The sequence below is a fragment of the Amphibalanus amphitrite genome, unplaced genomic scaffold, assembly GCF_019059575.1.
Source record: "Amphibalanus amphitrite isolate SeventyFive unplaced genomic scaffold, NRLGWU_Aamphi_draft 000339F_arrow, whole genome shotgun sequence".
Taxonomy (NCBI): Eukaryota; Metazoa; Arthropoda; class Thecostraca; order Balanomorpha; family Balanidae; genus Amphibalanus; species Amphibalanus amphitrite.
In genome coordinates this window covers 485560-512948 of record NW_024881834.1, presented here as the reverse complement: position 1 = coordinate 512948, position 27389 = coordinate 485560, and the positions used below count along the sequence as shown (strand labels likewise).

The 27389-nt window shown below is 48.6% G+C and overlaps 2 protein-coding genes across 8 annotated transcripts in view; both read right to left on the bottom strand.

The window, feature by feature from the left end:
• Positions 1-3631, bottom strand: part of LOC122388954 (gamma-aminobutyric acid receptor subunit alpha-6-like) — a 40298-nt gene extending 36667 nt beyond the window's left edge. Inside the window, exon 1 of the mRNA XM_043380548.1 lies at positions 3405-3631. Within this exon, the coding sequence (XP_043236483.1) occupies positions 3405-3597 (193 nt within the window). The 5' untranslated portion in view covers positions 3598-3631. The remainder of the gene's footprint in view (positions 1-3404) is intronic.
• A 1951-nt stretch (positions 3632-5582) lies between these two features.
• LOC122388938 (galactose mutarotase-like) lies at positions 5583-27085 on the bottom strand. 7 transcript variants are annotated; one of them, XM_043380466.1, is made up of 11 exons: positions 26204-27085; positions 24023-24158; positions 23501-23603; positions 21415-21549; positions 20568-20722; positions 20084-20184; positions 19225-19342; positions 18932-19016; positions 18513-18657; positions 6438-6621; positions 5583-6016 (listed from the first exon to the last, which is right to left on the bottom strand). In XM_043380466.1, the coding sequence occupies exons 3-11, from the start codon at positions 23592-23594 to the stop codon at positions 5933-5935; spliced, it is 1101 nt and encodes a 366-aa protein (XP_043236401.1). In that variant the 5' UTR covers positions 23595-23603; positions 24023-24158; positions 26204-27085; the 3' UTR covers positions 5583-5932. The 7 variants fall into 7 exon arrangements, with proteins under 7 accessions (XP_043236401.1, XP_043236400.1, XP_043236402.1 ...); XM_043380465.1 differs by lacking the exon at positions 26204-27085 and adding an exon at positions 25218-25502; XM_043380467.1 differs by lacking the exon at positions 26204-27085 and adding an exon at positions 25313-25487.
• Positions 27086-27389: the final 304 nt, after the last annotated feature.

Genomic DNA, 27389 nt, shown 5'->3' with positions numbered 1-27389 from the left:
TGCGGTCCACCGTCCACCGTACCCCAGCGCGCGCGGTCCACCGTACCCCGGCCCGGGCGGTCCACCGTCCACCGTACCCCGGCCCGGGCGGTCCTAGCGCCCGCCGATTGTATTGTGTTCTCTCCCCTGGCGAGGCACGCCGGAACTGACCCCCGCGGGGCCGTCTGTGCCAACACGAGCACCCGTCACCTTCGCGGCACACCGGACAGAGGCAGACCGATACTGGGGCGGCGGAGAGGCGGCACAAAGGTCTTGTCTGTATTTTGATGCATTGCTGAATCTGGCACAAGTCCATCGATTGCGATGAATGTTTTCGATATTATCCGTTGCTACTGTCTTTAGCCACTTTCCGCACTGAATTTAACACAGCGCGAAAAAGTGGCACATGCATGCATTCATGTTATCCTTTATGTTATCCTTTAGATATGATTACTATAACCATAGATAACATGGTTCATGTTATCTATGCTATAACGTAACTTATTACGATATGTTTTTACCTATCTATCAGCCTCAAAGTCTAACTGAAATAGCTGATGCGTGAAGACGTGTGCAGACATATCTGTGTGGCTAAGTCAGGCAGTGGCGGATCCAGGGGGGGGGGGGGCAAAATGGGCATTTGCCCCCCAAACGGCATAGTTTTAACATTACGCCTATGGGCGATGCATGGAAAGAATCGATAAATTGTTATGGTTCCCCCCCCCCCCCAAACTCTGAGCTGGATCCGCCTCTGAAGTCAGGTCAGTCAGAACACAATTTTTAGCCTGCACAACAGTGTGGACAGTATCGCGTCTAATGCGCGTCAGCCTGTGATGTCCTGCTGGCGGTCTTGTCCGGGATCTGTGGACAGCAGCTGAAACGGCTTTGAAGTCGACTAATACGAAAAAAAAAACGATCAAATATCCTTCATCCCTGTGTGACGCAGTAACAGTCTCAATAACGCTGCATTATTGGAACGTGTGGGATGAGGCTTGTTGCAATACTACTGCTATGTAGTTCAAAGGAGGCGCAATCAAACGCTCCTGATCAATAAAACTAACAGTTTTCAAAGGGAAGCAAAGTAGTTTTCAAAAGGTGAAATCAAGTAGACGCATACATAGACGCAGACCCATGACCCATAAATGCACGTCCAATATTACGGCGTCCTGAGTGAACAGCTTTACTGGGTCCTCGGCTTCATAGCCCATGATCTATGTAATAATATCCGGACCACTGTGGATTAGACTCGGCAAAGCTCAAAGAGCCTGGTGATACGGCGAGACGGTGTCATAAGGCCAATATTCGCCGTCGCCGTCGCCGTCACGGTCCAATATCTGAGCTGCAAACAATGCGATCTGGCAGGTAATGCCAAGAGTCGTGGGCCATGGCGGCTCCGAGTGAATCGGCTGTACCGCTGTCACCAGATCGGGGGACTGGGGAGATTATATGGGAGCATAGAGGCAGGGAAACTTTGCTAGACAGGGGGGGGGAGGCCAGTGCTAGAGGCGAGGAGGAGACTACGTAGATGGACACTGGGACAGTGTTACATATGATGAGACTGGCGACAAATGGCAAAGGAGACGAGGAGTTGGACGTGATAGCTCTCTCTCTCTCTCTCTCTCTCTCTCTCTCTCTCTCTCTCTCTCTCTCTCTCTCTCTCTCTCTCTCTCTCTCTCTCTCTCTCTCTCTCTCTCTCTCTCTCTCTCTCTCTCTCTCTCCCTCTCTCTCTCTCTTTCTCTCTCTCTCTCTCTCCCTCTATCTCTCTTCCCTTCTCTCTCCCTATCAAGCCTCTCTCTCTTTCTCTTTCTATTTCTCGTTCCCTCCCTCCCTCCCTCACTCCCTCTCTTTCCTCTCTCCATCTCTCCATCTCTCCATCTCTCCAGCTCCCTCTCTCGCTCTCTCTCTCTCTCTCTCTCTCTCTCTCTCTCTCTCTCTCTCTCTCTCTCTCTCTCTCTCTCTCTCTCTCTCTCTCTCTCTCTCTCTCTCTCTCTCTCTCTGAGCTGAGCTGAGCTGAGCTGAGCTGAGCGGTGGTTCTTTTTTCGCCGCGCTCAGCGTCAGCGCTGATCCGCTCAACCACCGATACAACACCCGGCAGCGGTGAGCCCTGCTGATTCGACCTTACACCTACCGACCAGCCGTCACGCACGCAAAGGACACGCACGCAAGCACGCGCGCACATGCACACACGCATCAGCACGCATTCACGCACGAGCTCGCACAAACGCACCCACCGATGGAAGGTCAGAATAGCGATATAAGGCAGGCAGATAGACTATTTACTTCGAACTTGAAAACGGTTTTTATGTCACCATCAAATAGATGTCGACTGCCATGCACTGGTCTTTTTCACTTAAAAACGATAGGTACTATACTTATATTCTCTTTATGGTATATTTGAAGTTAATACATACCGATTACAGTTGTCATAAACAAAGGAATATTGCCCGTACAATCTGCATAATTAACTGATTCTGAAACCATGAGCGCGATGTCGATTTGTCTCTATGTAGACTAGGGTCACCGTCTGTCACCTTTCTCCCAAGATCTTTCCTTCTATTCTCCTTTCCTCTCTACCAGGCCTTCTCAGAGCTGGAAGACCAGCAACGCTCTGACAACCGCGATTGTAACCGTCCGATATAAACGGAATGGCCAGGCGAGATTGAAAGGGAAACCACTGCATATCATTGGGCTCGATGGCTTACATTAATCAGAGAACGTGCAACTTTTGGTGATTTTAGTATGGAAGCGATTGGAAATAGCAACGAAGCAAGAGTTGCAATTTTGCAAGAGCAAGGTTTGTGAAGCCTGGCCCGCTAGAATGACATTTTGTCACAGATATGCATGGTCGGATCCATTGATTTCATGCCATCCATGACTCCATTCCATTCATTGATCCATTGATTCCATTCCATCCATTCCATCCATGCATCCATGCATTAATTTTTACTGATGGGGCCTGGAAAGAGTGCCTGGATATTATAATCTTCGTTTAAATGTTCATTGTATACTATACGAACATATCGCATCGATGGCATCGGCGGATGACATGCGAAATGAATTATGCCGTTCAATTTTAGCAGCGAGTCCGGCACAGTAATCCAAGTAGCGAACATCAAACGGCATCGTCAACTAACGGGCTGATCCCTCAGCAAGGGGCGACTGTATGACAAGGGTCCTGTGAAGCCCAAGGCGATCCTATGACACGGGTTTCTCTCTGGATACCGGGCCCACCTGTCCGCAAAAGGACCCACTGGTCACAGTAGGTGTCATCGTCCGATGTCAGGTCATATCGTGACCTACCACCGTGATCACTGGCCATCGCCTACCATCGTAGCTTGCCTTTGTCTCCCTGACCTCGTGACCAGTCGCGTGATCATTCCTGACCTCGTGATCTTCCCAGCGCCGAGCTCCCTCGCTGCACTCACCGCCAAAGCCGGGTCGGATTCTCCTGTCGTACTTGTCCTCGCTCATCAGATTGTTGAGGACGTCGGAGACGTTGGTACCGAGATCGTGGGAGCGGCCAAGACTTCGGCCGGGCCGCAGCTGTAGGCTAGGAAGCGGCACGATCACCAGCACCAGCCCCGGCACCAGCACCAGCGCCGGTAACCAGCCGCCCATCCCGACTCCGCCCGGCGCCGGTGACCGGCCGTGTGACACTGACGGCCGCCCGAGGCACCGTACTGAGCCTGCCACCTGGCGGCCGCCGCCGCAACTAACGCCGCAGCCGGCGGAGGACCGTGGACCGGAAGAAAGGCCTTCACAGCAGCAGAAAATCATCCGACTTTAACAGTCCTCAAAACTCACCAATGCGCTTCACTGATCAATGCTTGCCCACCCCAGTCCTAGACAGGGTTACTTCCATCGGCAACTAGTCCATCCAAGAGCAGACTCCAAGAACATAAGCGATACCTAACCGTCGCGGTCGTCACCGTTCGAACGGCAAGGCTGCTTATTGCTCGTCTTACTGGACCGACAGACTCAGCCTTGACAGCTCTCTATCCGGTATTGTTGTCCTATCAGTCCACTGTCTTCCCCTTATCCCATCACGTCTATCCCGAAATGGTCTTGTCAAACCGGGACAGCCTAGCCGTCAAACAAAACAAATACAGTTGGCAAAATGTGCACCCGAATACCCATTCGCTGGTACCGGAATTTGGTTCAATTTTGCTCAGTGCCGACCCTCGAGGGAGTCAGTTTTTCCTCACACACGATACGTTTCTTAATGATCAAAATACTTATTTGAAGGAAAGGACTTCGAGCGCTATGTAAAGAGCAACTTATTTTACTTTTAGCTTTATCGATATAGCCCAATTGGCACTGACAAACATCTGAGCACTAATGTTATAAATCAGCTAGATCACCAAAGGTTCAGCTAAGTCCTATACCAAGCTAGACGGGTCGGAATTCGTGTCGCTCCCTGTCGATCAATCCGCGTCCCTGTGCTGATCAATCCCTCACACCGGGACGGACATGTGACCTGTGACCCCCCGAGATCGGCCCCGGGGGAATTTCACCATTCAGCCACTACCTTCAGTTTCTCACTTCATCCCGACGTAAAGTCGCTTACGAGCGCTTCCATCGCTTCCGAATTTCCCCGTTGATTCGGTGTGAATCAGAACCGCCCCGCGGGGGCAATCAATCGCCCGCGTGTCGCCAGTCGGTCGGAGTGCGGGTCAGAGGTGTCGACATTTTGTCGGTGAGAGATCAAATCCAATACGGGAGCCGCTGATGAGAGCGGTTTTTATTACATGCATAAAATTGTATGTACACATATACCTTATGCACATAGGTACTAAATATAAAACATTATCCAAAAGTCATCTTGTTGACAAGTTTTTTAAGAAATATAAAGCGTTATTTAGTTTCCTCTTTAGTGGCTCAGTGCAGTGTGCCCGGCCCCATGCGATGTGCATTGTGCCGTTTGGGTAGATGGCAACATTACCCAGAGCTGTTTGACGATGGCAGCATATGCACTATGCTAATATGGTTGAAGATGGCAGCATATGCACCATGTAAGATGGCAGCACTCAGTGGCCGCCAGCCGGTCGTCGCCGACCAGGCCGCACTACCGGTCTGCCCTGTAGGCCTGTATGAGCTCACAGTGATGAAAACTAGCGCATCCTAGCGGTCGTTATTGATAGTTCCGTTCGGAGCGCGGCAATGACCGTTCAAGCAAAGAAACGGGGAATCCTGAACAGAATAACACGAGTGACTTCAACTGAAAACGGTAAGAAACGCGTGCTGCATAATTCACCTAGCCAGTTTTTTCTAGCTTTAGATATTTCATGTCCATCGGTTTTGACAGCGGGTCAATGATAGGTGGCAATTTCTCCTTGAAGAGTTTACAAAGATGAGCATGTGACATCAATGAAAGCTTTGCACAATCGTTCATATTTGAGATGATAGTTTCTTTATAAATTTGAGCTGAACTGAAATGTAAAATAAATTACATAACATTTACATGTGGAAATCAGTTAATGTGGCTATTAACGTAGTCACCATCCTTGTTGTTGAATCCTTAAACTTGGCATGTGCTAATAACTGACTTGAAACATAGCAAATATAGGTGTACATAGCTAGTAGCTACAAATAAAACACCACAATCATCATAAATGCAAACCATGTATTTCAATCAGTTCACAAGTTGTACCGAGGAGCAACGCTTATTGTAAGACCAACTACTCGTATGTGATTAAGTAGCCAAGTCTTAAAAAGTTTAACCATCAGCTACACACGTAATCCGTTTACATGCAAGGTTGAGTTCACTTTTGCACTAGCTGCTCGTCAGTTTCCAACTACGGGTGCTGCTCGACAATGACAGCTGTTCGACACCTCAACTGCCCCATTGGTCACAGAATAGTCGGTAAATGTGCCCCGGACACCAGTCACCAGGCTGTCGACTGCGCTCGGTGACCCCACTATGCCCCGAGGCGGACAGTCCGACTGCTGCAGCTCACCGGGCCCCGATACCGAACTGGTACACACAGCGATGCTCGTAAACATTGCCGGGACGCAGCGTCACCGATGGAAATGATGGCTGAAAAACAGTCACAGTCTCGGTGAAACTACTTGGCAAAATGGGAAACATGGAATCTTATTATTACTAAGTCAATCTCCGAAAAAAACACGACCCACCGCTGCACGTGCACAGTCATGCTTTCTGGCGCTCTATTGCAGAGCCGGCGCCGGTCCCAGCTCCAGCCTCCCGGTCCCAGCCGCCGACTCCCGGACCCAGCTCCAGCCACTGATGGATCCAGGGGATGGGGGCATTTGGGGCAAATGTCCTCCTCCCCCGGCGCCCAAAATTGACGAAAGTTTTTTGCTTAAGCTGCTTAAGAGATTGTAAAACGAGGAGCTTATCGATTTAGGATAATTTCTATTGGAGGCCTGCCCCCCGGACCGCCCTTCTGGATCCGCCAGTGGCTGCAGCCGCCCGGACCCATGTCCGGTGCACTCACCACGTTGACGGCGTTGGGGAAGGCGCTGGTTTCGAGCGCGATGCTGCCGTGGCGCTGGTAGCGGGCGCCACCCCTGCCCGGCAGGCCGCCCGGTGCCGCCGGAAGGTGGTTGGCCGTGTAGACCACCAGAGCCGGCTGGTCGGTGAACACAGTCAGCCGCCGGCCGCTGCCGGCGTGCGTCAGCCTGCCGCCACAAACGCTGCCGTCACTCCGCCGGCAGAAACTTCACCCAAATGCAATTTTCCAACCCTTGACAATGACACTAAAGGCCCTGCGGATGACGCTCTCTTCCGCTTCCACATATACAATTTACAAATATCTAGCCCTGCACCTATGTAAAGAAGTCCACTCGTAAAATGTCAAGCATTGTATGCACACTCCTCAGGCAAAGCCGTGATATGTATTTGTAAATTGTACCTACCAATTTTCCACTTTTCCCAGGTTCTAAGATCGTTGAAAACGGAGCGTGTGCACAGGGGCCGTCTGCAATGAGGAGCCATCGGGTCCAATGTGCCTCTTCCATCAGAAGGTTCTGGCCTGCACGCCCCCGAATGAAGATATCGGGAGGGCGTGGCGAAAAAATCACGATAAGATGGTAAAAGATCGGGTAGCAAAGCGACTGTTTTTTCATGGGATGTGTTGTGGGATTCGACTCCGACCGCGACGTGAGTAACTTACGTCCTACAATCAAGGCATGAATGATGAATCATTTCATGGCGCGATTATGCTGCCTATTCCGATAACGGTTTCATAAACGACTTATAAGCGTGATTGTGCAAATAATGAAATGCAGCGACGGCTCTACAAAAATGTTTGGCCTTCGGCTCGTGCCCTCGGAGGGTACATGTATGTTGTTGACAGCCACTGCCAAGGCCATCGCTACGGACGCACCCCTGTCGCCGGTCCAGTGCAGCCAGTGCATGAATCACATGCATGACGAAACAATGTGACGTCATCTCGGCGCCCTAGCATCCAATCAACGAGGCCCGATACGAAGGCGCGCAGAAACAAGGCCGAGTCGCCGCCCCGGCCCACAAGCCGGCAGGTAGCGCCCTCGTTCGCCCACCCTGGCCACGTTGTCAGCTTTTTCCGTGATAAAAGACAATTTTCCCGCCCGTGCTCACGAGTTTTCGTGAATTTTGGCGCCATAGCTGTTGTGTACGCTGAACATCGAGATCATACTGCTTGAAAGTAAGTAACAAAACGAGTGTCTAATACGCACCACAATTGTCACAATTCAAAAATCCCAGGCGAACTACAATATAGGGATATGCCTACAAACCTAACTATTGCATGACCATTTCCACGACATCCCGCATTGTTTTAATGTTGTGAACTTTAAAAAAAAATGTTTATTTGAAAGAAAACTACAAACGCTGCGAATGTATTTGTGAGAGAGCACTCAACAACCACTGACTGTGAGACCTTCACGATGGTATGGCCAATGAAAGGGGTGTAATTTTATATCTCTTTGTGGGGGCAGATGCACCGAGATGCATTGAGTTGGAAATGAAAAACTGGCCATAAAACATGCACGCACAACCTTAGTAAAGTTGTGTTCATGTGGTGACTCTTGGTGACCTTTGGTGACCTGACCTGGCATGACCAGTGACCTCAAATAGCAACATATGTACTAGACAACTGACGCCCTATCGCTGATTTTCGACAAAATGCGTTTTACTCGGTGTTATTGCGCTTTCCCTAGAAGCCCCGTGAACGGTGAAACATTTTATCTTTGACCTGACCTGTGACGTCATCGGTGACTCCGAGGTCAATAAAATTTGGTTTCCCTAAACAAATTTGACAGGGCTATCGAACGCCGTTTGAATTTTCCGAATCCGTCCAGTAGTTTCGGAGATACGGGGGGGGGGGGCAAAAAATGCCCCACCGCGCGGAAGGTGGCCGGGAGGCCCACCGCCTGCCGGGTTAAGCCCAAGTGACCGTGAGTTATGTACCCCGAAATAATACTCTTAGAAAGCTGGTAATCCATCCTGAAAAGCCTGCTTACCAACTTTCTAACGCTAAGACCTTTTTGACGGCCACTTTGGCGCCACACAGTTTTGGCCACATGGCTCACTCCTGAGAGCTGACAAAAAAGAGCATGAACTTGCAGCGATTGACTCCCGACAAATCATCGGCGTCACTTGCTGACTGTGCGTCCAGTTAGCGACAGACATTGGCTACAGACTGGATGGCCGCAATCACCCTCAACCGTCGCGAATGGCCCACGTGCGGACTAAATACCGAGACGTACCCGTATCGGAGACCTCTATGTTGCGGCGTAAGCCGTCTCCAAAGGAAGTGAACTCTCTAGCAAAAAATATTTTGTCTAGACGAATTAGCTACCGTGGAGCATATTCACAGTTGCCATGAGTCGCCCATGACAACCCCAAAAGCTCAGTTACAAAATAAATTAAGCGTGGCTTTAAATAAGAGAGCCTCTAAAAGAAAAATTTAGGTGAGAAGGAACTTATGGGACACCCTGTATGTGGGAATGAGGTTACTTAGTTTTCTATGTAAACTAAGTGTGATTGTTATTGGCAGGCATGGCCGAATCTATCGACGACCAAGATCGCCAAAATGATAGCAGCAATGCCGCACCTGAGGTAGAGGACGAAGGAAGAAATGATACAAGCCTGCTAGAAAGTGGACAGGGTAAGGAAAGAGGACACGTAGTACTCCGCATGATACACTCTCCATTTCGTTACATAAGCATTAAATAGGTTAAATTGTTTTAGCACGCATATTCCTAAAAGGGAATATGCTATATTTCCCTTAATTAGTTTTTTTACTGCAATTTTGTGATTTGTTTACCTATGATTAAAATGATTAGATAACTTTGAAAAGAAAATAATGAATATTTACAAAAAAAAATTTAAAAATTTATTTCCATACCTATAGGAAGAACTAGTTTCCATCTTTGGTCGAGGGTAAATGGAATATCTTTGCCTAAGGGTGATCGTTTGGCCGTAAAAGATCCTGATTAGTGTTAGTCTCAGCTCAAGCCACAAAACTTTAATTTCAGTTCAGATTCCCATGTTAAAGGTGGTATATTTCCTTAAATCTTATTAGTGGCAGCTCCTCGATAATCCTTCATTGGGAACGTGAGGTCCTTATCATCCAGGCCATACAGGGTGTAACGAAATTATCCGGGCATCTTTCTTTGCGCCGTTATTAAGAAGCAAGACAATCTGAGTTTTTTCTTTTTTAAGGGTGGGTCGCCACCCAAGTCCCTGCAGCTTATCACGCACCAGGCATATGTGCAACTGGCTGCTGCTGATGTCCAGGCAGATCAGCTTCGGGCTCATGCCGCCATGCCACCAACACGTAGCCTTACTACGAAACGAGAGACTGTACTCCCTTCTCTCCATTGCCTTAAACGAAAACTATCAAATGAACCCGTCGGTGACTCGGCTCTTACTCACAGAAAGAGTCACTTTGCAAGATCAGAACACTGCTGAATTGAAAGCAGATACCAGAGGTACGCATTCATCCAATATTCCCGCTTCTAACACCAGAAAAGAAACTGTGCGAACAGATATGGCGAAAAAATAGATGTCCGGATAATTTCGTTACACCCTGTAGTCAACAGAATACCTGTAACTTGTTCGGGTTTGATGACGTATAATCGTGCAAATAGGATATAATATGAACATTTGCTGAGGAAACGGCTTGAATAAATATACCTGTTTTAGGATTTTTTTAAAGATTGAAGAACACTTGAACTATGAAAATATAATTTTAATGACTAATATTATTTCTTGAATGATTTTCATCCTTGCCAGTGTTCACACAGTGACGTCAGCTTGCCTGCACATAATTTCAAATGACGCCACCTGGTATTTATCGCCTTGGCTTGGCCTCATCCACCCCTCCCCGGACTCCGGAGATTCCGCGATACCCAATAACCGATTGAATTATTTTCAAAATTTAAGCTCGGTCCATAGCCCTCTTTTTGCTCTACAAGAAGAAAGGAGTTAAAAAAGTCTGGCCGTTTATACTAGGGGCTGTAGCTAGGGGGTGGGACAAACATGGCTTTAAAGGTATTTTTAATCGATCATTGCTATTACATTTTTACATATCAATTGTATGGAGTATACCAATTGTATCAATTGTATCAATTGTAAATGGTGTTTAATAGAAATACCCAAGAAACCTTGCTACACTAACAGCATAGGCGGCGGAACGGGGGGAGGGGGGGGGGGCACCGGGGCACCGTTCCCCCTTTGATTTTGGCATTTTAACATTAGCCCTATGGGCGTTGCTTGGAAAGAATGGGACCAAAGTCGGCAGTGCCCCCCCCCCCTTAATTGAAGGTGTTCCGCAGTCACTGACTAACAGCACGCACTAACAAAATTAATTAAATAACAGTTTTGGAAGATACGCCAGATATTTACATACAACACCTTAACCCGCGCCCCGCTGAGGGTCCTGGATTTCCACGCCCTGCTGGTGGTGTTTGAACACCCCCCCCCCCCTTCTAACTCGGCTCCTGGGCCACGTAGCGATACGCGGAAGGCGGCGTTCGAAAGAGCGTACAAATAATGACGATAGAAAATAATGATAGTTAGAGCGCCGCGGAAAAGCGCACTTGATAGCCCCCTTACCGCTCTTTCTGAGCAATTCCCTCAGATTTGACCTAAAGTCAACGGCTTTGCCTGCAGGGAGGCAAAAACTGCCAAAATAGACCATTTTTTAAAACAGCTTTTCTGCAAAAACTTTTGACTCAAGACTTGCACGAGTTTTCTTTTACCGGCATCGTGTTCCTCTCGTCAAGACGCAACGAATGAACAATAATTTGACCTTGAGAGGTCAACTCAAAAATTTGACCTCAGGTCAAGGTCAAGGTCATCCTGACCGGATTTTTTTGAAAAATTTGACCTGACCGGAAATTGTCATGTTGCATATAGTGGATCCGTATCGTTGAGCTGAACACATGACATTGTCATCGCTCTAGCATGCCTCTACTAAAAGTTATTCGCGAAAAACTGTTAGATACCATTCGTGACCTGTGATGACCTCAGGGGCATAAATAGGGGTCACCGGTGCCATTTGCATGTTGTGTGCAAAATTTACTTGTGATTCAGTATTTGAGAGTGGTTACAATGACTTTCGTTTAAAAGAGGCGGTTTTGAATTTCCTCCCGTTGACTTGTAATGGGAAGGTCAAAAAAGTGACCTGACCTTAGGTCACCGATATGAAAATTCAGAGATATACATTTTGTACATACTGGCCGTTTTCACGACGGGACTTTCGCGATGGAACCTAATTTGATACCTGGAAACGGAAAGTACCTACCAACCTTTTTACGGCCTTAGAGTCCTCACAACTGAAGTCTTTTGCCTTCAAAATATTTTTAAAAGTTGTAATACAGGCTATTTAGTATTTACGCTATCAAATCGCTTATTTATTTACAAACATATCAATTTTCGGTTCTAGTAGCCCACCTTTCGACTATGAGGGATCAAATCACCCTGGCAACTAGATACCCGGCAGCCGGCTTCTGGTTCACCGGCCCGACGCTGCGCGTCCGCCTCCGTCTTAGCAATGACCTTGACCTCCGCCATCTGCTGCGGTTCCAAAGCCAAGCCAGCGTGGAATTCGGAGAGCTCGGTCATCCGCAGCTGGCAGCTCAGTATATTGTCTAATCATTGTACTATAATCATTATAGCATCTAATCTAATCATTAATCATAATAATCTAATCATCTAATCATTATAGCACCATACCTATAGATTTGAAAATTTCATAAACGTGCTTACGCTTTGGGCTTACGTGAGTGGTAAACCCTTGATAAAAATACATTAATGTAATATTTAAGGCCGCCCCACACTGGACCTCGCATGCGGGTTGCGAGTTTTTGGATTTGCGGGTTTCTTCAAAATCAAATAATACAATCTAAGCTGAGTCACCCATACTACCATCTAACAAGCGAGTCTGCATGTTTTTAGCTTGCGAGCGACCTTGCATTGCATTCCAAGAGTTGATTTTGAGTCAACTTTCGATTTTCCTCGCTGCGAGGTCTGCGAGTTCTGCGAGGTTTGCGGGTTTTTCGTTGAAGTCGAATTTTGGATCGTTGCGCTGGTAATTGCGACTATATGAAAGTTTCTGAAGGTGTACTGGCTTCACTGCATCCATGAAGTTACCATACTGGAGCGGTCTAATCACTCTATGAATTATTGTTATGCCCGCAAACTCAAAACCCGCAAACTCGCAACCCGCATGCGAGTTCCAGTGTGGGGCGGCCTTTAGTAGGAAAAAAGCAAAGTAACGGGGCACTCATTCGAAAGGTGGAAAGCCTACTATAAAGAACAACTAAAATTCCTGAGGTATCAAAGGACCAAACAGGTATCTATTAGGTACCCGCTGTTCCGTGGTGAAAACGGCTACTGTTGCTCTTATCAATCCTTGAAAGTTTCAATGCGATCGGTCATTTGGTGTAGCTTACTATATAGCTATGGCATGCATTGAAACATTTTATGAGGTGAGGTCACTTGAAGTGACCTGGTGACCTGACCTTGAATGACCTTGGTCTGATGTTTTCACATTTGCGGTACAGATGTATAATAACGTGTTCCAAAATAGGCGGTGCTCTGCGCCGCCGTTTTTGAAATATTCGTAAAAAAAAACGGGGAGGGGGTGTTCAAACTCCCAGCAGGGCGCGGGTTAAATATAACTAAGCTGGCGTTGACGTTTCGTCTAAAAAAAAACGGACCTTATCAGGGGATTTTACACTTGTCGAAGATCAGCGTCAAGAAAGGCAGGATTTTTTTTTATCTCGTGGACATGCAGGGCTGTTGCTGGGAGGGCCGAGTGGCGAAGACTACATCCGTGCCGTTCTTTCATGTATAATTTGTTGATTACTCCTAGTAGTTTTGAGCTTCATGAAGTTGCTATCGATTTCCCGGTAGGTACTAGGATCACTGTATACACATTAAAAAGCTGTATCTCGGGCAGCTATCTTGATTGCTTGGCAGTTTGTATTTAATATATACAATTTAAGTGTTTTTTTGTTCTTTTTTCAGGCGCCGAAAGCCGAGCGAATGTGTACACTCGGGTCACCCTTCTAAGGCGCATCTTCACCAATGATTTTTTGTTACAACTCGCCACCCTTCTACGGCGCCTCTTCACCAAGGATTTTTGGTTGAAACCACCCATGCCGGAAATCGATTGTATTTTTTGGCTCTTCTATTGGTTGCCTATTATCACCTTTTTAGTGGCGCTCGGATGTAACTTATATCAACTGCATGCCTACATTGTGGAGAAGCATTACCGGTATAGTGGTGTCTTGCTTGCAACCATGATCATTCCTTGGATTATTATCTCTATTTTGGCACATTTTTGGCTAAGTAATGACCTTAAAGAGGAAAACCAAACATTAGAAAGGTGGGAAAGAGCACCCTTGTGCATTGTTACCGGATTTATTTCACTAATATGGCGCACTCGTCAAGTCGCTAACAAAATAAGCATACATAACCAGCATGGACATTTCCACGATGTCTTTCAAAAACAGGCTGACCTGGCTCACCTTAGAATGATTAGTACGTTCATCGGCTCTGGCCCGCAGCTCGTTCTAAAAGTTTATAGACTGCTGAATGAAGACTGGGGCGGCAGCAGCAGTGGGACAGACACTTTCTTCTGTATAGTGACTGCGATGTCTCTTGGATTATGTCTCACGTCCGCATGCATAAACACGAAGCGAGTTCGCTATGATAAGAAAGACATTTGCTATACAGGAGCAGCAATGCAATGGCTTTCGGTGTGTTATTTCATGATGTGTAGAATAATCGCTATCGCCTGCCTGTTCAGTGTCAGTTGGATAGCTGGAGTCGTCACTACGTTCATTGTCTATTTAGTTTTCCTTCTGTGTACGTTTTGCATCGATGCAATGAAAACGGGTACCATGAAAAATTTTACTAGGGAATGCTACTTCCGACTGGTTATGTCCTTCGTTTATCTTTTCCACTACGTCAACTTACCGGACACTCCAGCATTCCGACGCTATTTGATTTACTATGCGTTCAGCTTTTTGTTCGACGTGACCTGTTTCACAGCGTATTGGGGGTTATTCAGTTGTGAACGTCCCTACTCTTGGTGGCCTTTTCTATTAATTGCTGCTTTTATTGTCGGACTAGTCTTCATGTGCTTGAACTACGCACTATTTCATCCGGAAACATCGAGAGCCTCCTGGTCAAAATATCGTGAAAGGGAGCTGTGCGACTGGGAGCGGAAATGTCCTCACTGCTTGAGACAGCGCAGAGAGGACCAAGAACAAGAGCTGGCCGCTGATTCTGAAACCAAGGTGCGAACGGAACACGATTCACATGGATACTGTAGGCGCCGTCCGCTTTTGTGGACCAGCATGTGTTTCCGCATGGAGACATTGGTCACAAATGTTTAGTTGCCGCGACCCCACAGAGCCGGCACGCGACCCCACTAATGGCTGGAGAGTTACAGCGTAACATGTGGTGAATATGTTTATTATATGTTTGTCTCTTCCGTACCATGCTGTTTCACTGTTTGTTTTTCTCTGATGGTTTTGTTTATCGCCCAACTTCTCGCTGTAGCGCTGTATTTCATTTATTTTCTAGAGATAAGTGTTACGTTTATGTTGATGTTCCGTCACACGACTGCAGCTGACCCGGCCACGTTGGCGACCAGTTCAGGGCGGGGCAGGCTGGTGGCCACCCCTGCCATTCGTAGTTTGACCGGCGCCGTGTGCACGTCCGGGCTGGTACAGGGTGACACAAAAAACGGTCATCACCAAATTTCGAATAACTTCGGAAGTTTTATTCAGATCATCACCAAACTTCGGCCACTTAGGGTCACACCTATGTAGCATACATCCACCAAGTTTCAAGTCTTCACTACGAATACTTTTAGTACAGTGTGTGTTTTACTGACGCTCCACAATGTGCTCCAGGTGAGCGCCACGGCGCTGCAGGGCGTAGGCACACTTGCATCCGGCGGGCAAAGTTGTCGATAACCCGATGGCTGTGCACTTTACAGAGTGCAATGGCCTCTGGAGACAGTTCTCAGGGGGTGTGCTACCCCTGAAACGCTATTCTTATCGGGTTATCGGCAACTTTGCCCGCCGGATGCAGGTGTGCCTACGCCCTGCAGCGCCGGGGCGCTCACCTGGAGCACATTGTGGAGCGTCCGTAAAACACACACTGTACTAAAAGTATTCGTAGTGAAGACTTGAAACTTGGTGGATGTATGCTACATAGGTGTGACCTTAAGTGGCCGAAGTTTGGTGATGATCTGAATAAAACTTCCGAAGTTATTCGAAATTTGGTGATGACCGCTTTTTTGTGTCACCCTGTTTAGCATATTTCATAGCACTTAATGTTGAAACATGGTTTCTTAGCAGAGTGCCGCGACATGGCTATCATTATGGTGTGAAGATCATTATCTGTGCGTCGGTGAGCTTGATGATGGGGACACCCTTAATCACTTATTAATTGGTGGTGGCTATATCTATAGATTAACAGCTAACGTTTGTTCAGTGTGCAAGCATTGTGAATATAAGTATGTACTGTCAAAATACTATTTTGCTTGTGTCTTCTAAATCAAACTTAAAACCGACTTTTTACCTTCACGGTCGTCAAGTTAGATGTAAGTGAATCCTAATCTATAATCTAAGATTCGGAATCAGGTGAGCCCCTACGATTTGGACCAAACTTGGTCAGTGGATAGTACCTAACGTCCTGATTACGATGCACCCAAAATCTAAGCTCGGCCCGCCATATTTACGAAGTTACGGATGTTTGAATTTCAAGGTCATTCGGGAGAGCCCCTACGATTTCCGTCAGAATTTGTGTACGGACACTCTAGATGCTCCTCATTACGAATATCACAAAATTTAAGCTCGGCCCGCCATATTTACGAAGTTACGGAGGTTTGAATTTCAAGGTCATTTGGGTGAGCCCCTGCGATTTCCGTCAAAATTGGTATACGGACATATTCCATCCTCCTCATTACAAATATCATAAAAGTTAAGCTCGGCCCGCCATATTTTTCAGGTTACGTAGTCACAAAGTTACGGAATTTCAAGGTCATTCGGAGAGCCCCTCCGATTTTCGTCAAAATTTGTATGCGGACACATTACATGCTCCTCATTACGAATATCGTAAAAGCTAAGCTCGGCCCGCACTATTTCAAAAGTTAATGAAGTTTGAAAATCACTGAAATTCAAACCTCAGTAACTTTTGAAATAGTGCGGGCCGAGCTTAGCTTTTACGATATTCGTAATGAGGAGCATGTAATGTGTCCGCATACAAATTTTGACGAAAATCGGAGGGGCTCTCCGAATGACCTTGAAATTCCGTAACTTTGTGACTACGTAACTTGAAAAATATGGCGGGCCGAGCTTAACTTTTATGATATTTGTAATGAGGAGGATGGAATATGTCCGTATACCAATTTTGACGGAAATCGCAGGGGCTCACCCAAATGACCTTGAAATTCAAACCTCCGTAACTTCGTAAATATGGCGGGCCGAGCTTAAATTTTGTGATATTCGTAATGAGGAGCATCTAGAGTGTCCGTTCACAAATTCTGACGGAAATCGTAGGGGCTCTCCCGAATGACCTTGAAATTCAAACATCCGTAACTTCGTAAATATGGCGGGCCGAGCTTAGATTTTGGGTGCATCGTAATCAGGACGTTACGTACTATCCACTGACCAAGTTTGGTCCAAATCGTAGGGGCTCACCTGATTCCGAATCTTAGATTAGGGGAGAGTGGGGCAAAGCGGCCACCCGGGGTAAAGCGGCCATCCATCGTTTAAGCCCTTCATAGCTGGCGTCGGTCCCAATTTATGTTTTCCAATTATACTTCTCTTCACGGTCGTTCGCATGAGCCAGACCGGGGTTTCAGGCCCATCACCATTGTTCTGTGAAACACGGAAAAGCATTTCTTGCCAGGTTACCAACTATGTTTATAATTTTTAAATGCTACGTTATTTCATAACCGTTTGGAATTTTTTATAAGCGTTCTTGTCCATGCATTGCATGGTTATCGTACATGTATTCTACCAATTTTAATGTTTTTTACCCCACTAATAGCTAAGCTGGAATATTTTTGTCTCGGACGGTATGCACGGGGCAAAGTGGCCGGGGCAAAGTGGCCACCCCCCAATTGGCCATGAGTTGTTACCATCTGGATAAAAACATTATTTATATTCAAATGTGTCGTCATGCATTCATCTTGGCCACTTTTCAGTTGCATGAGTTACCAAATAATGCAATTAAATGCTTTTTTTCATGAAAATCCTTTCTTTGTTTACCTACAGGTGGAAGATGATAAAGTAAACATCCATCCTCGCTCAAACCTTGTCACCATCAAATACCCCAGTCGTACATGAGGCAACTATTTTGTTTCTCATATCGGGACTTGAGAAGATGCCGGTGGCCGCTTTGCCCCGGGGTATGGGGCAAAGTGGCCAATATGCATAGGTTTAAAGTTTGGTCAATATCTTCCGTATGTGTACGCCTTTGGAACTAAAACGCAGTTGAAATAAAAGGCAACTTAATAGGGATCACACTGGTATAGAAAGAATCTTTCCAAGTTTAAAAATCAAGCGTTGGCATCGTGAGAAGCGTTAGGGTGGCCGCTTTGCCCCACTCTCCCCTATAGATTAGGATTCACTTACATCTAACTTGACGACCGTTTTACCTTCAAAGTTTGTGTACCTATGTGTTTCTACAGTTCTATAGTTACAAGCAAGCGAGCGATGCAACCAAAACGAAGTCTTTTCAATATAACGGGAAAATCGCAGTATGATCGGCCCGACCCGGCTTGTAACGCTTTTGAGAGGCTTATACATAGTTTTGTACTCGTATATCAGCAACCGCTGGACCGATTGATTTACGGTCTCTTTTGTTGGGTCACCACATAACTTTGACACATATCTTCCGACTTCGCACTTGACGCGTGCCCGGTGCCGTGAAGGTAGGTGAACTGGACTAGAGTTAGCATTCAATACGATTGTTACCATTGGTTAATGTCAATACCTGACGGCATTCTGTGATGTAACTAAGCGAAAAATACCGGCATTTGGGTTGGACTCACGTGGCAGCCGTCTTCATGTCCAGCCCTCCGTCGGTCGGAAGAACGAACACGTCGTCTATTTCGCCACCGTTAGCGGCCATGACGTCCGGCAGGGCGCCCTGCGGCCAGCCGCCGCCAGGGGCGCCACTGGCGTTCACCATCTGACCTGCCACAGCAGGCGCCAATGAACCACACTGGAGAGCTTAGGAGGCCGGGAGATACTATACTAGTCTGCTTACATATACTGTCATAGTCTGTTTATGTTATGAATGGCGGCTAACATTGTTAAGATAGTTTATACAGGAAAGCGCCTACTCTCACTACCAATTTAATCTTGAAAGATAGTAACTGGGGAGGGGATAACAAATGTCATCGACAGTTTTCACTACGGACCAAGCTCCAACGTTAGTGATAGATCGGTTGCCGCACTAGCTGCTTACCATTAGCGAGTCCTCCTTCTAGGACCAGCTTCTTGTCGGCTCTAATGGTGATGTCATGCTGAAGGAGTCCCTTCTCACCGCTCTCCTGTAGGCAGCCGAAAACAACGCTCACACTCTTGAAGATCATAAGCCAATCTCAGCGAGAGCAATAGACACACTCTGCAAGTCACATGCCAGGCGTCTGGCAAAAACAAATACCATCTTCTATCATCTGTTAGCGCAGACTGCGGCGCTCCCTGGCCTGTGAGGGCTGAGGCTGACAATGATGCCCCGTGGCCGGTCGGCCGACTCACGTGGCCGGCCAGGTTGAAGTAGGCGTGGTTAGTCATGCTCAGAGGTGTCGCTGCGCCCGCCAGACCTCGGTACTGTAGGCTGAGCGCCGCCAGACCCTCGTGGCGCACCAGGCGGTACCTGCCGCCCACAGGGAGCACAGTCGGTCGCAGAGCCTTCTGCAAATGAGCGCCGCGCCACTGGACGGGTCGCAGAACCGTCGACCAATGAGCGCCGCGCACTGGACGGGTCGCAGAGCCGTCGACCAATGAGCGCCGCGCACTGGACAGGTCGCAGAGCCGTCGACCAATGAGCGCCGCGCCACTGGACCGGTTGGAGGTCAGGTAATCGTCTGTCGCTTCGTTCATTTGTTCCCCGGGCCCCTTCCTCCCTTAGATTCTGTTTGGTGTCAATTTTTTTTGCCTACTTTGCTCTCAAACGCTTGATACAATAAAAATAAACCTTCTAGGAGATAAACTAACGCAACTATTTCATGGCCGTCAATTAACTTATAGTGTGGCATCTAACTTTATAGATGCTTGACTTGAAATAAAACATGTGGATTGTGCTGTGTGCAGCATCGATATAGTCCTAAAAAATTATTGCGCCCTATTACCAAAACAGGCACAATTCAAAGCACAATTTGCCCTTCAAATGAATGACATATTTAGCTAGTAATATTTTTGGTACTATGGAAAGCGTTCCCGTGCAAACGCATAGCTTATACATATTTTGAATTATTAACGCTACACAATGTATTCTTTTACATTGCACTTATTTACACTGAACACAGTCGAAATTCAAGAAATCGGAGCCTCCACGGGTCACTTAAAAAACTCACGATTATCCCCTGGACAGTGGACAGTTAGGGGGCACACTTACGTGACCTGTGCCATGACGTCGCCGGGGTAGCCCTCCTCGCCGTGGGGGGAGAGGTAGCTGAAGGTCACCGAGTCCTTGCCGACATCGGTCGACCACAGGCGCTGCAGCAGAATGGGTCTCACAGGTCATGACTGGGGGAACACTGTTGTTCTCCTTTCGGTTATCCAGAGTCGGTGTTGCGGTAATAGGTTATGGAGCACGTGATGGGTATGATGAAAACAAAAGGGATAATGCAAGACCAGTTAATACCGATGTGAATTTATGCAGTATAGGGATAACACGTGAACACGACCACTAGAGTACCTAAAGGTAAATCTAGAGTCTGATTTAGCCCCCAAAAAGTCCATAAAAACCCTCACCTCGTTAAAATATTTTCCAAATACTGAAGCCAGACTATTAGCCTGCGTTACGGTGCGTTACTATTGGCCTGCGTTACGGTAGGTCACTAGGCCCGGCACGGAGGTCGCACACCCTGGCCGGTCACCTTATCGAAGCCCCGTATGCCTCCGTGCAGGTGAGAACCGCCAGAGTTGCCGGCCAGCTTGTAAGTCGCATTGTCCAGCTGGAACTGATTGCCGGCGATCCTGCTGGCCACACGGCCGATTGTGGCGCCGATATACGAATCCTGCTGCTGGTACTCTGCCGTATACCGAGACAGAATAGTGATCAGAGCAGGTCCTGTGTAGAGGCTAAAGCGAGACGGAACGGCGATCGGGATGGGTCCTGTGTAGAGATAAAATAGTGACAAGCGAGTGCTGCATAGAAACGGAATAGTCACTTCATACTTCATAGTGAACGGAGCTGGTACTGTGTAGAGGCTAATCTGAGACGGGATAATGATCGGGACGGATCCTGTATAGAGACGGAGGGATGATCGGGAAGGGCTGCGGTCAGTGCGACAAAGTTATGAACAACACATGTGGACTAAGGTATGCTGCACAGCTTGTTTACAAAGAAAAATAAGCAAGCGTCACGCCACGCCTTCTCTCTCTCTCTCTCTCTCTCTCTCTCTCTCTCTCTCTCTCTCTCTCTCTCTCTCTCTCTCTCTCTCTCTCTCTCTCTCTCTCTCTCTCTCTCTCTCTCTCTCTCTCTCTCTCTCTCCTCTCTCTCTCTCTCTCTCTCTCTCTCTCTCTCTCTCTCTCTCTCTCTCTCTCTCTCTCTCTCTCTCTCTCTCTCTCTCTCTCTCTCTCTCTCTCTATCTCTCCATCTCTCTCTCTCTCTCTCTCTCTCTCTCTCTCTCTCTCTCTCTCTCTCTCTCTCTCTCTCTCCCTCTCTCCCTAATCTCTCTCCCTCTCTCTCCATGCAAAGCAGACGGCCGATCCGTACGCTACCTGAGAGCGTGTCGAACCCCAGCGTGACGTCATCCATTTTTCCGTCCTCATCTGGTACGAGCAGGGAGAGTAAAGTGGCTCCCAGGGGACAGACGACAGCCACCAGAGCCGGCTGGGGGCGACCCGGCAGCGTACCTGCGCAGGCACAGAGGGTGGGGGGGTCAGGGCTGCGGTTCTTGACATCAATACTGGGACGGGTGTTGTAATCTTTACCCTTCCATGTATGAGGTGCACACTGCAAAATGCACATACAGGTATACGGATATATGTTCCCTAGATAAGGTATGTATGTATGTACATTAGGTCTACACAATAAGTCCTCTCCGTATGCGGGCAGGTGGCGCCCGAGTAGCGGTCAGGCGCTACCTGCCCACTGGTGACCTGCATACGGCGGGGACTTATTTTGTATACCTTCTGCACTCACCGGCATACCTGCCAGAAACAATTTGATAGTCTCTGTCTGTTTAAGATTGACAAATTGAATCAGCCAGACTTATTGTGTGCCCAAACACACTGAGACATTCGGGCTGGCCCGATTGGCCCATCATCGGTCTCCAGTGTAAATAAATACGGCACTGATGGAATTCCGTCACGGGCCTCCCGACAGTGGGGTTCGGTGCCGGCCGGTGTGTATTATAAACATCAGACCTCGGAGCGGGGACGGGCTCGGAAATACCAGTAACTGCGCGAGCGCCAGACACGGTCGCCGCGCCAGAGCGACCGTGTTGCAACGGTCGGCCAGTGGCCACCACAGTGCCACACTCGCAGGGCCGCCGTCCTGGGCTGCAGCTGCTGTGTATAGGCCGCGGGCCCGTGGATCATGGAGACGTGGTGCGGCGCGCTGGCGGCGCTCTCCGTGCTGGCCGTGGCTGTATCGTCTGACTCTCCGCCGCCGTCAGCGGCCGACCAGCTGACGGAGCTGCTCGGACCCGTCGTGAAGGAAGCGGTGGGCCGCGCGCTGGACGCCAGGGACGCCGCGCAGGCCGGCAGGTCGCTCACCCGACTGGAACGGCGCCTGGATGAGGTTCTGGAGGAGATGGCTGCGCTGAGGTCGGCGGTGACGGCGCTCCAGGTGCAGCCGGTCGCCAGTTCCGCTGCACCGGACTCGGAGCCCGCCTGTGAGCGCTCACCGCGCCCGATCCCGGCAGGACAGGCACTCCATCAGCGACCAGAGGTGCTCGCCTGCGCCCGCTCCTGTCTGCAACTGCGCGACCAGGGCGGCGCGCCGCAGGACGGCGTCTACTGGTTCACCGGGATGCCGGTGCCGGTGCTGTGCGACTTCAGCCACGACGGCGGCGGCTGGACGCTGCTGCTCACGGCTGTGTCTAGAGATGGCTGGGACCTGCTCAGTGTTTTACAACGCAACGATCGCTCGCCATCGCTCACCGACAATTACTCGATCCTCCAGCTCGGTGACGCCATCCGCGACCTGGGCAACGACACCCGGTTCGCCTACCGGATCGAGGCGCAGGTGGAGACGGGTCGCCAGCGCTGGGGCGGCATTTGGTTCGCTCCCAAACACTACAGCTTCGTGGATGAGACGGGAGAACAGACGCAGATCAGGCTCGTGCGCAAGTTTGACAGATGGGATTACGAAGACAGCGGCATTGAGAAGAGAATGCCCTGGCTGAGAGCCTTGGATGAATTTACAGTCCTCACTACCACCGGCACGGCGCGTGGTGAACGGTGGGGCACTCTGGTGCTGAACAAGGTGCAGGGGAGTGATTATAAGCACGCACCTTGGATATCGTCCGGAGCGCGTCATTCGGGCACCGTCCTGTACTGGATGAGGGAGAACCAACTGTAGACGTAGTCGTCAGCAAGGAATGAAAATGACTAATTGCACGATGGGGTAGAAGATTGGGTAAATTTTAGGTGTTTGAACATACCTTTTATGTGATGTCACTCTAGTTAATGTAAAAATTCAAAAAAAAAATATTTTGAAAATATTCCGGCGAGCAGAGATCATACCAATCCGTGATAACAGGTGCACAAGTGTACCTATCTGTGCTGTTTCGCATAGAGCCGAATAAGGTACCCAGACTTACGCGTTTCTGTACCTATATGTCAGTTGGTAAATACTCACCGGTCAACTGAAACTTGTCCACCTGGGCATCAAAGCCGTTCTCGGAAAGCACTCCGAATGGAACGCGTTCGATTTGAACGCTGAAGGCCGACATCGCGGTAGCCTGCAAAAAAATCACCGTTTACTTATCAATATATAAAAATAGAAGCATCAATTTCATTAGGGTCGTCAAGAACCGCTCACCGCTGGACGATAGCCGAAGATCGCGGGTTTCTCGCGATCGATTGAGGTAAATTCGTAAGACGATTACAGCAATTATTTGTACTCATTTATACAGAGATCAATGATCATGGTTCCCTAGGTTTTGTGTTTCTTTTCAATCGAATATATTTTGAATGCATTTTTATTGGTTGGTTGACTATTAAAATCAGTACCTATCCAACGCACGAATAGTCGTAAGTCGTACATATATCTAACCTTTTTATACACAACAGGCATATGCATCTCCAAACATGTCACAGATCAAAATAAACGAGTGATGGGCACTTGAAGCACATCAAAACACACCGCTAAGTAGCTTACGGCTGACGTTCGGAGGTGATCAGAAGAGACCCGGGAGTCGGTCAGCGGTCAGTGGTTGTGCTGCCAGCAGCCGAGAAAGGACGATCGCCCCTCTCCAGTCCGTCCAGTCCAGACGGCGGTCGCCGCTTCAGAGTCTCTGTGAAAACAGTTACCTCATTATCATCCCTACCTGTTTACCTGTGCCACTGAACTGTTGAGGACACGACCACGCAAGGTATAGCTGCTGCACTAGAGAACCACCACTCGTCACTCGTCTCCGCTATCCTCTGCGTCTGAGTCGAGGTCCACTCTGACTGCCAGTCCTCCCGTCACCGCCGACCAGCCACTCGAACCACGATAACAGAGGAGCGTACGTACGTCGTCGAACCGGCCCGTGCACAGGCCACAGCCAGCCCGCGCGCGCCGCCGCCTGAGTCGCCGCTAGGACCGGTTCCTACACCGTCATCTCTGAGAGGCCCGCTGCCTGACCTTGTGCTGCTGCAAAGTGCAGAGAACCCATCCCGCTCAGCTCGGTCCCGATTTGTGTATGGTAAGTGGCAGCTCTATGCAGTAGAGCAGCTGCATTGAACAGCTATCCAGCGGACGTGATTACAATACAAATACGTGACAAATACCAGCGGACGCCGACGGTGCACTAACGCGGACAGTGATTGGTGGATGGGAGTGTTGTCGGCGAAGTATCTTTTGTTCGTGTTGGGTGGTTGTTATGTCTATCGTCTACCGCCTATCGAAAACGATAGCAATGACAAATACACGTGTAAACTGACTCGAAGGCGTCGCTGAAACGTAGTTTTAGGGTCTTGGCTGAAACTACAGCAAACGGTAGCCGGCGGACACGCATCAACAGATGCTAACTAGGCGCTAGAAACATATTACATAGGTGGCTCGGCAGGGGTGGTTGTCGCGAGGAGAGTGATGCTGCTGGGAAAACGTACCTATATGTGCTTTTCCAAATTCCACGCAATAATTGGACGTTTGCATTTGCCAGGTGCTGGAAAGGCACCCCCTGGGATATATATGACATTACTCTGCCCCTGCTAGCTTGGATTCGGTCTCAAGTCTGTCCGCTCAAAACGTAGCGGCAAAAAATAAAGCAATGAACGTCGCACTTAACAGCAACTTAACATGCAACTCTAATGGACCAAAAGCACTTCTAATGGCTCCGTTGACACAATTAAATACATACGAAACATACCTGTGGAGATAGTCTTGTAGTAACGAATATCCGATCCATATTAAGTACACTATGATGAAGGTGGCTTTAGATACCTTCGGACAAAAGATTCTCACTGGTTGAAAATCGGTCGTCTCTGCAGTTTTATTGCGATGTGGTTACTGGATTACTTTTCGCTCCGCTGCCGGTTACAAACAATTCACACGACACTAACATCTTCTGTTCGCTGGGGAACAGGAACAGCACACCAACACAGCGCACTGTTGGAGGGGCTGCGGCTCAGACACGAGTGCTGACGCGTCGGGCCGCTCGGCTGGCCCCTCCCCTCCCCTCCTGTCCCCTCCCCTCCCCTCCCCTCTTCGATCGATATAGCTGCCTCGACGAACCTGTCTATTCAGCGACGCTCCGATGACGCACCAGCACAAAACCCTAAATAGGCGCAGAGTTCCTCCTGCCGGCTTTAGGTACCAATTCTTTTTTTCGACAAAACCGAGAATAACTCGAAGGCTGTGCTATTACCTAGAATCATTCAAGATAGCTAGAATAGGACCTCGCCACCGGCTCGCTGAATCAAGCATCATTTAATATCGAAGGGAAAACATCTACAGCACAAATGAACGAGATATACGGATAAAGTTCTCGGAGGATGATTCAACGGACGTCGAAGCGATGTGCCAGCATGAGGATAATTAGCAGACACCAAAACGTACCTGACGAAGTGTCCGAAGATTGATTTATTCGGGCCGCCCAATTGCATTCGGATTCGAATCGTATTCGACACCGTACAATTTATTTGAACCACACCGACGTCCGACATATACCTATGATAATATATTATCATATACAGAAGTAAACGTCTTTTAGTGTTAACGGATCGGCCATGCGAAATAATACATGAATAAACGTTTGGGGACCGAGAGGTCACAGCGTTTGCCGTGTGTGTGTGTGTGTGTGGGGGTGTGTTTGTGTGTGTGTGTGTGCGTGTGTGTCTGAATTGTAGCACTCACCTTTCGGGAGACGACAGCTCGGTGGAGACCACACGAACCGTGGCCAGACGCCGCGGCCTCCTATCGCAGACTGACCGACCGTCCTATAGCTGCCGCTCCCGACCGCTTTTTGCTTCCGCCTCCTCTGCTTTCGGCGCTTCAGGCGACCGAACGGTGCCAGCGCAGAGGGAGGCTCATGCCAGGCCTACCCCAGCTATCGGCCATCGGACAGGCCCGTTGGTCCCAGACGGTGACACTCCGATTCCGGTCAGGTTTCGGACAGGCTCCCGTTATAGGCACTTAATTCTGGGCAGCGCGGCGTCCCACTACCAGTGCGTGATAAACTGTGCGTGATAAACAGAATGAGTGGCCACATTCTGTCAGTGTCGTCTACCGGCCTCGTCCGATCATTTGACGACCAATTAGCCGGCGCTCCGAGGGCTGATTGTCAAAACATGGGGTTCGATGAGCCAGAAGAGATCTGAAGTCCCCTAATTGGTTTGGTCCCGAGGCGAGCTGCGATAAACATTTTTTTATAAATTTAGCTCGAATGTTTGAATGGACGAATTGACAGAGCCGGAGCCCATGCTAAGCAGAGCTTGTTGCGTAGACCCCGACCCCTACCGTCCGATCGCGCAATTCCGGGTAACGGGAGAATTTAGATGCCAAAGTTTAACGTGCCCTTCAAAGCCGGACACGGCCTGTCCCACTCAACTGACTTCAACTGGCTGCGGCTGCTCCCACCAACCGCAGACCTTCCCCATCAGGAGTCTCAAATATCGAGCGCCGGAGCGTCTCGAACCCGGGCTCTCACTTCCGGGAGTCCGATGCTCTACCATCTGAGCTACGGGACAAGCTACGGGAAAGTCTCATTCCGCCTCTCTTCTCTCTCTCTCTCTCGTCCAGCTGTCAAATTGACCAGTATGTATGTTTGTTTGTGAATTGTATGCAATGCATGATAGCTATGTAGGTACAACCTACTTACATCACAAGCCTTCCACATCCTACAGAGCGGCGATTACAGGTTTTATCCTAAATGAATTAATTACCTACATCAAACGATGTTTTCACGCTTAGCTAAGCCCCAAATTACACTTGGAATGATGAAAATTGATGTAATATACCAATATGGGGAATTATGAGTGCAATTAACTCAGCAAATGCTGAGTTACCTATATGATAATTGCGAGGATTGCAGTTGAATAGT

What these genes read in the sequence shown, in the direction of transcription:
- LOC122388938 (XM_043380466.1), bottom strand. Translation starts at nt 23,594, where the DNA reads ATGTCGGCCTTCAGCGTTCAAATCGAACGCGTTCCATTCGGAGTGCTT. An exon ending in GGGGTTCGACACGCTCTCAG is followed by an intron (nt 20,723 to 21,414) that starts GTAGCGTACGGA and finishes GGTATACGGCAG; the next exon opens with AGTACCAGCAGCAGGATTCG. An exon ending in TCCCCAACGCCGTCAACGTG is followed by an intron (nt 6,017 to 6,437) that starts GTGAGTGCACCG and finishes ACTGTTTTTCAG; the next exon opens with CCATCATTTCCATCGGTGAC.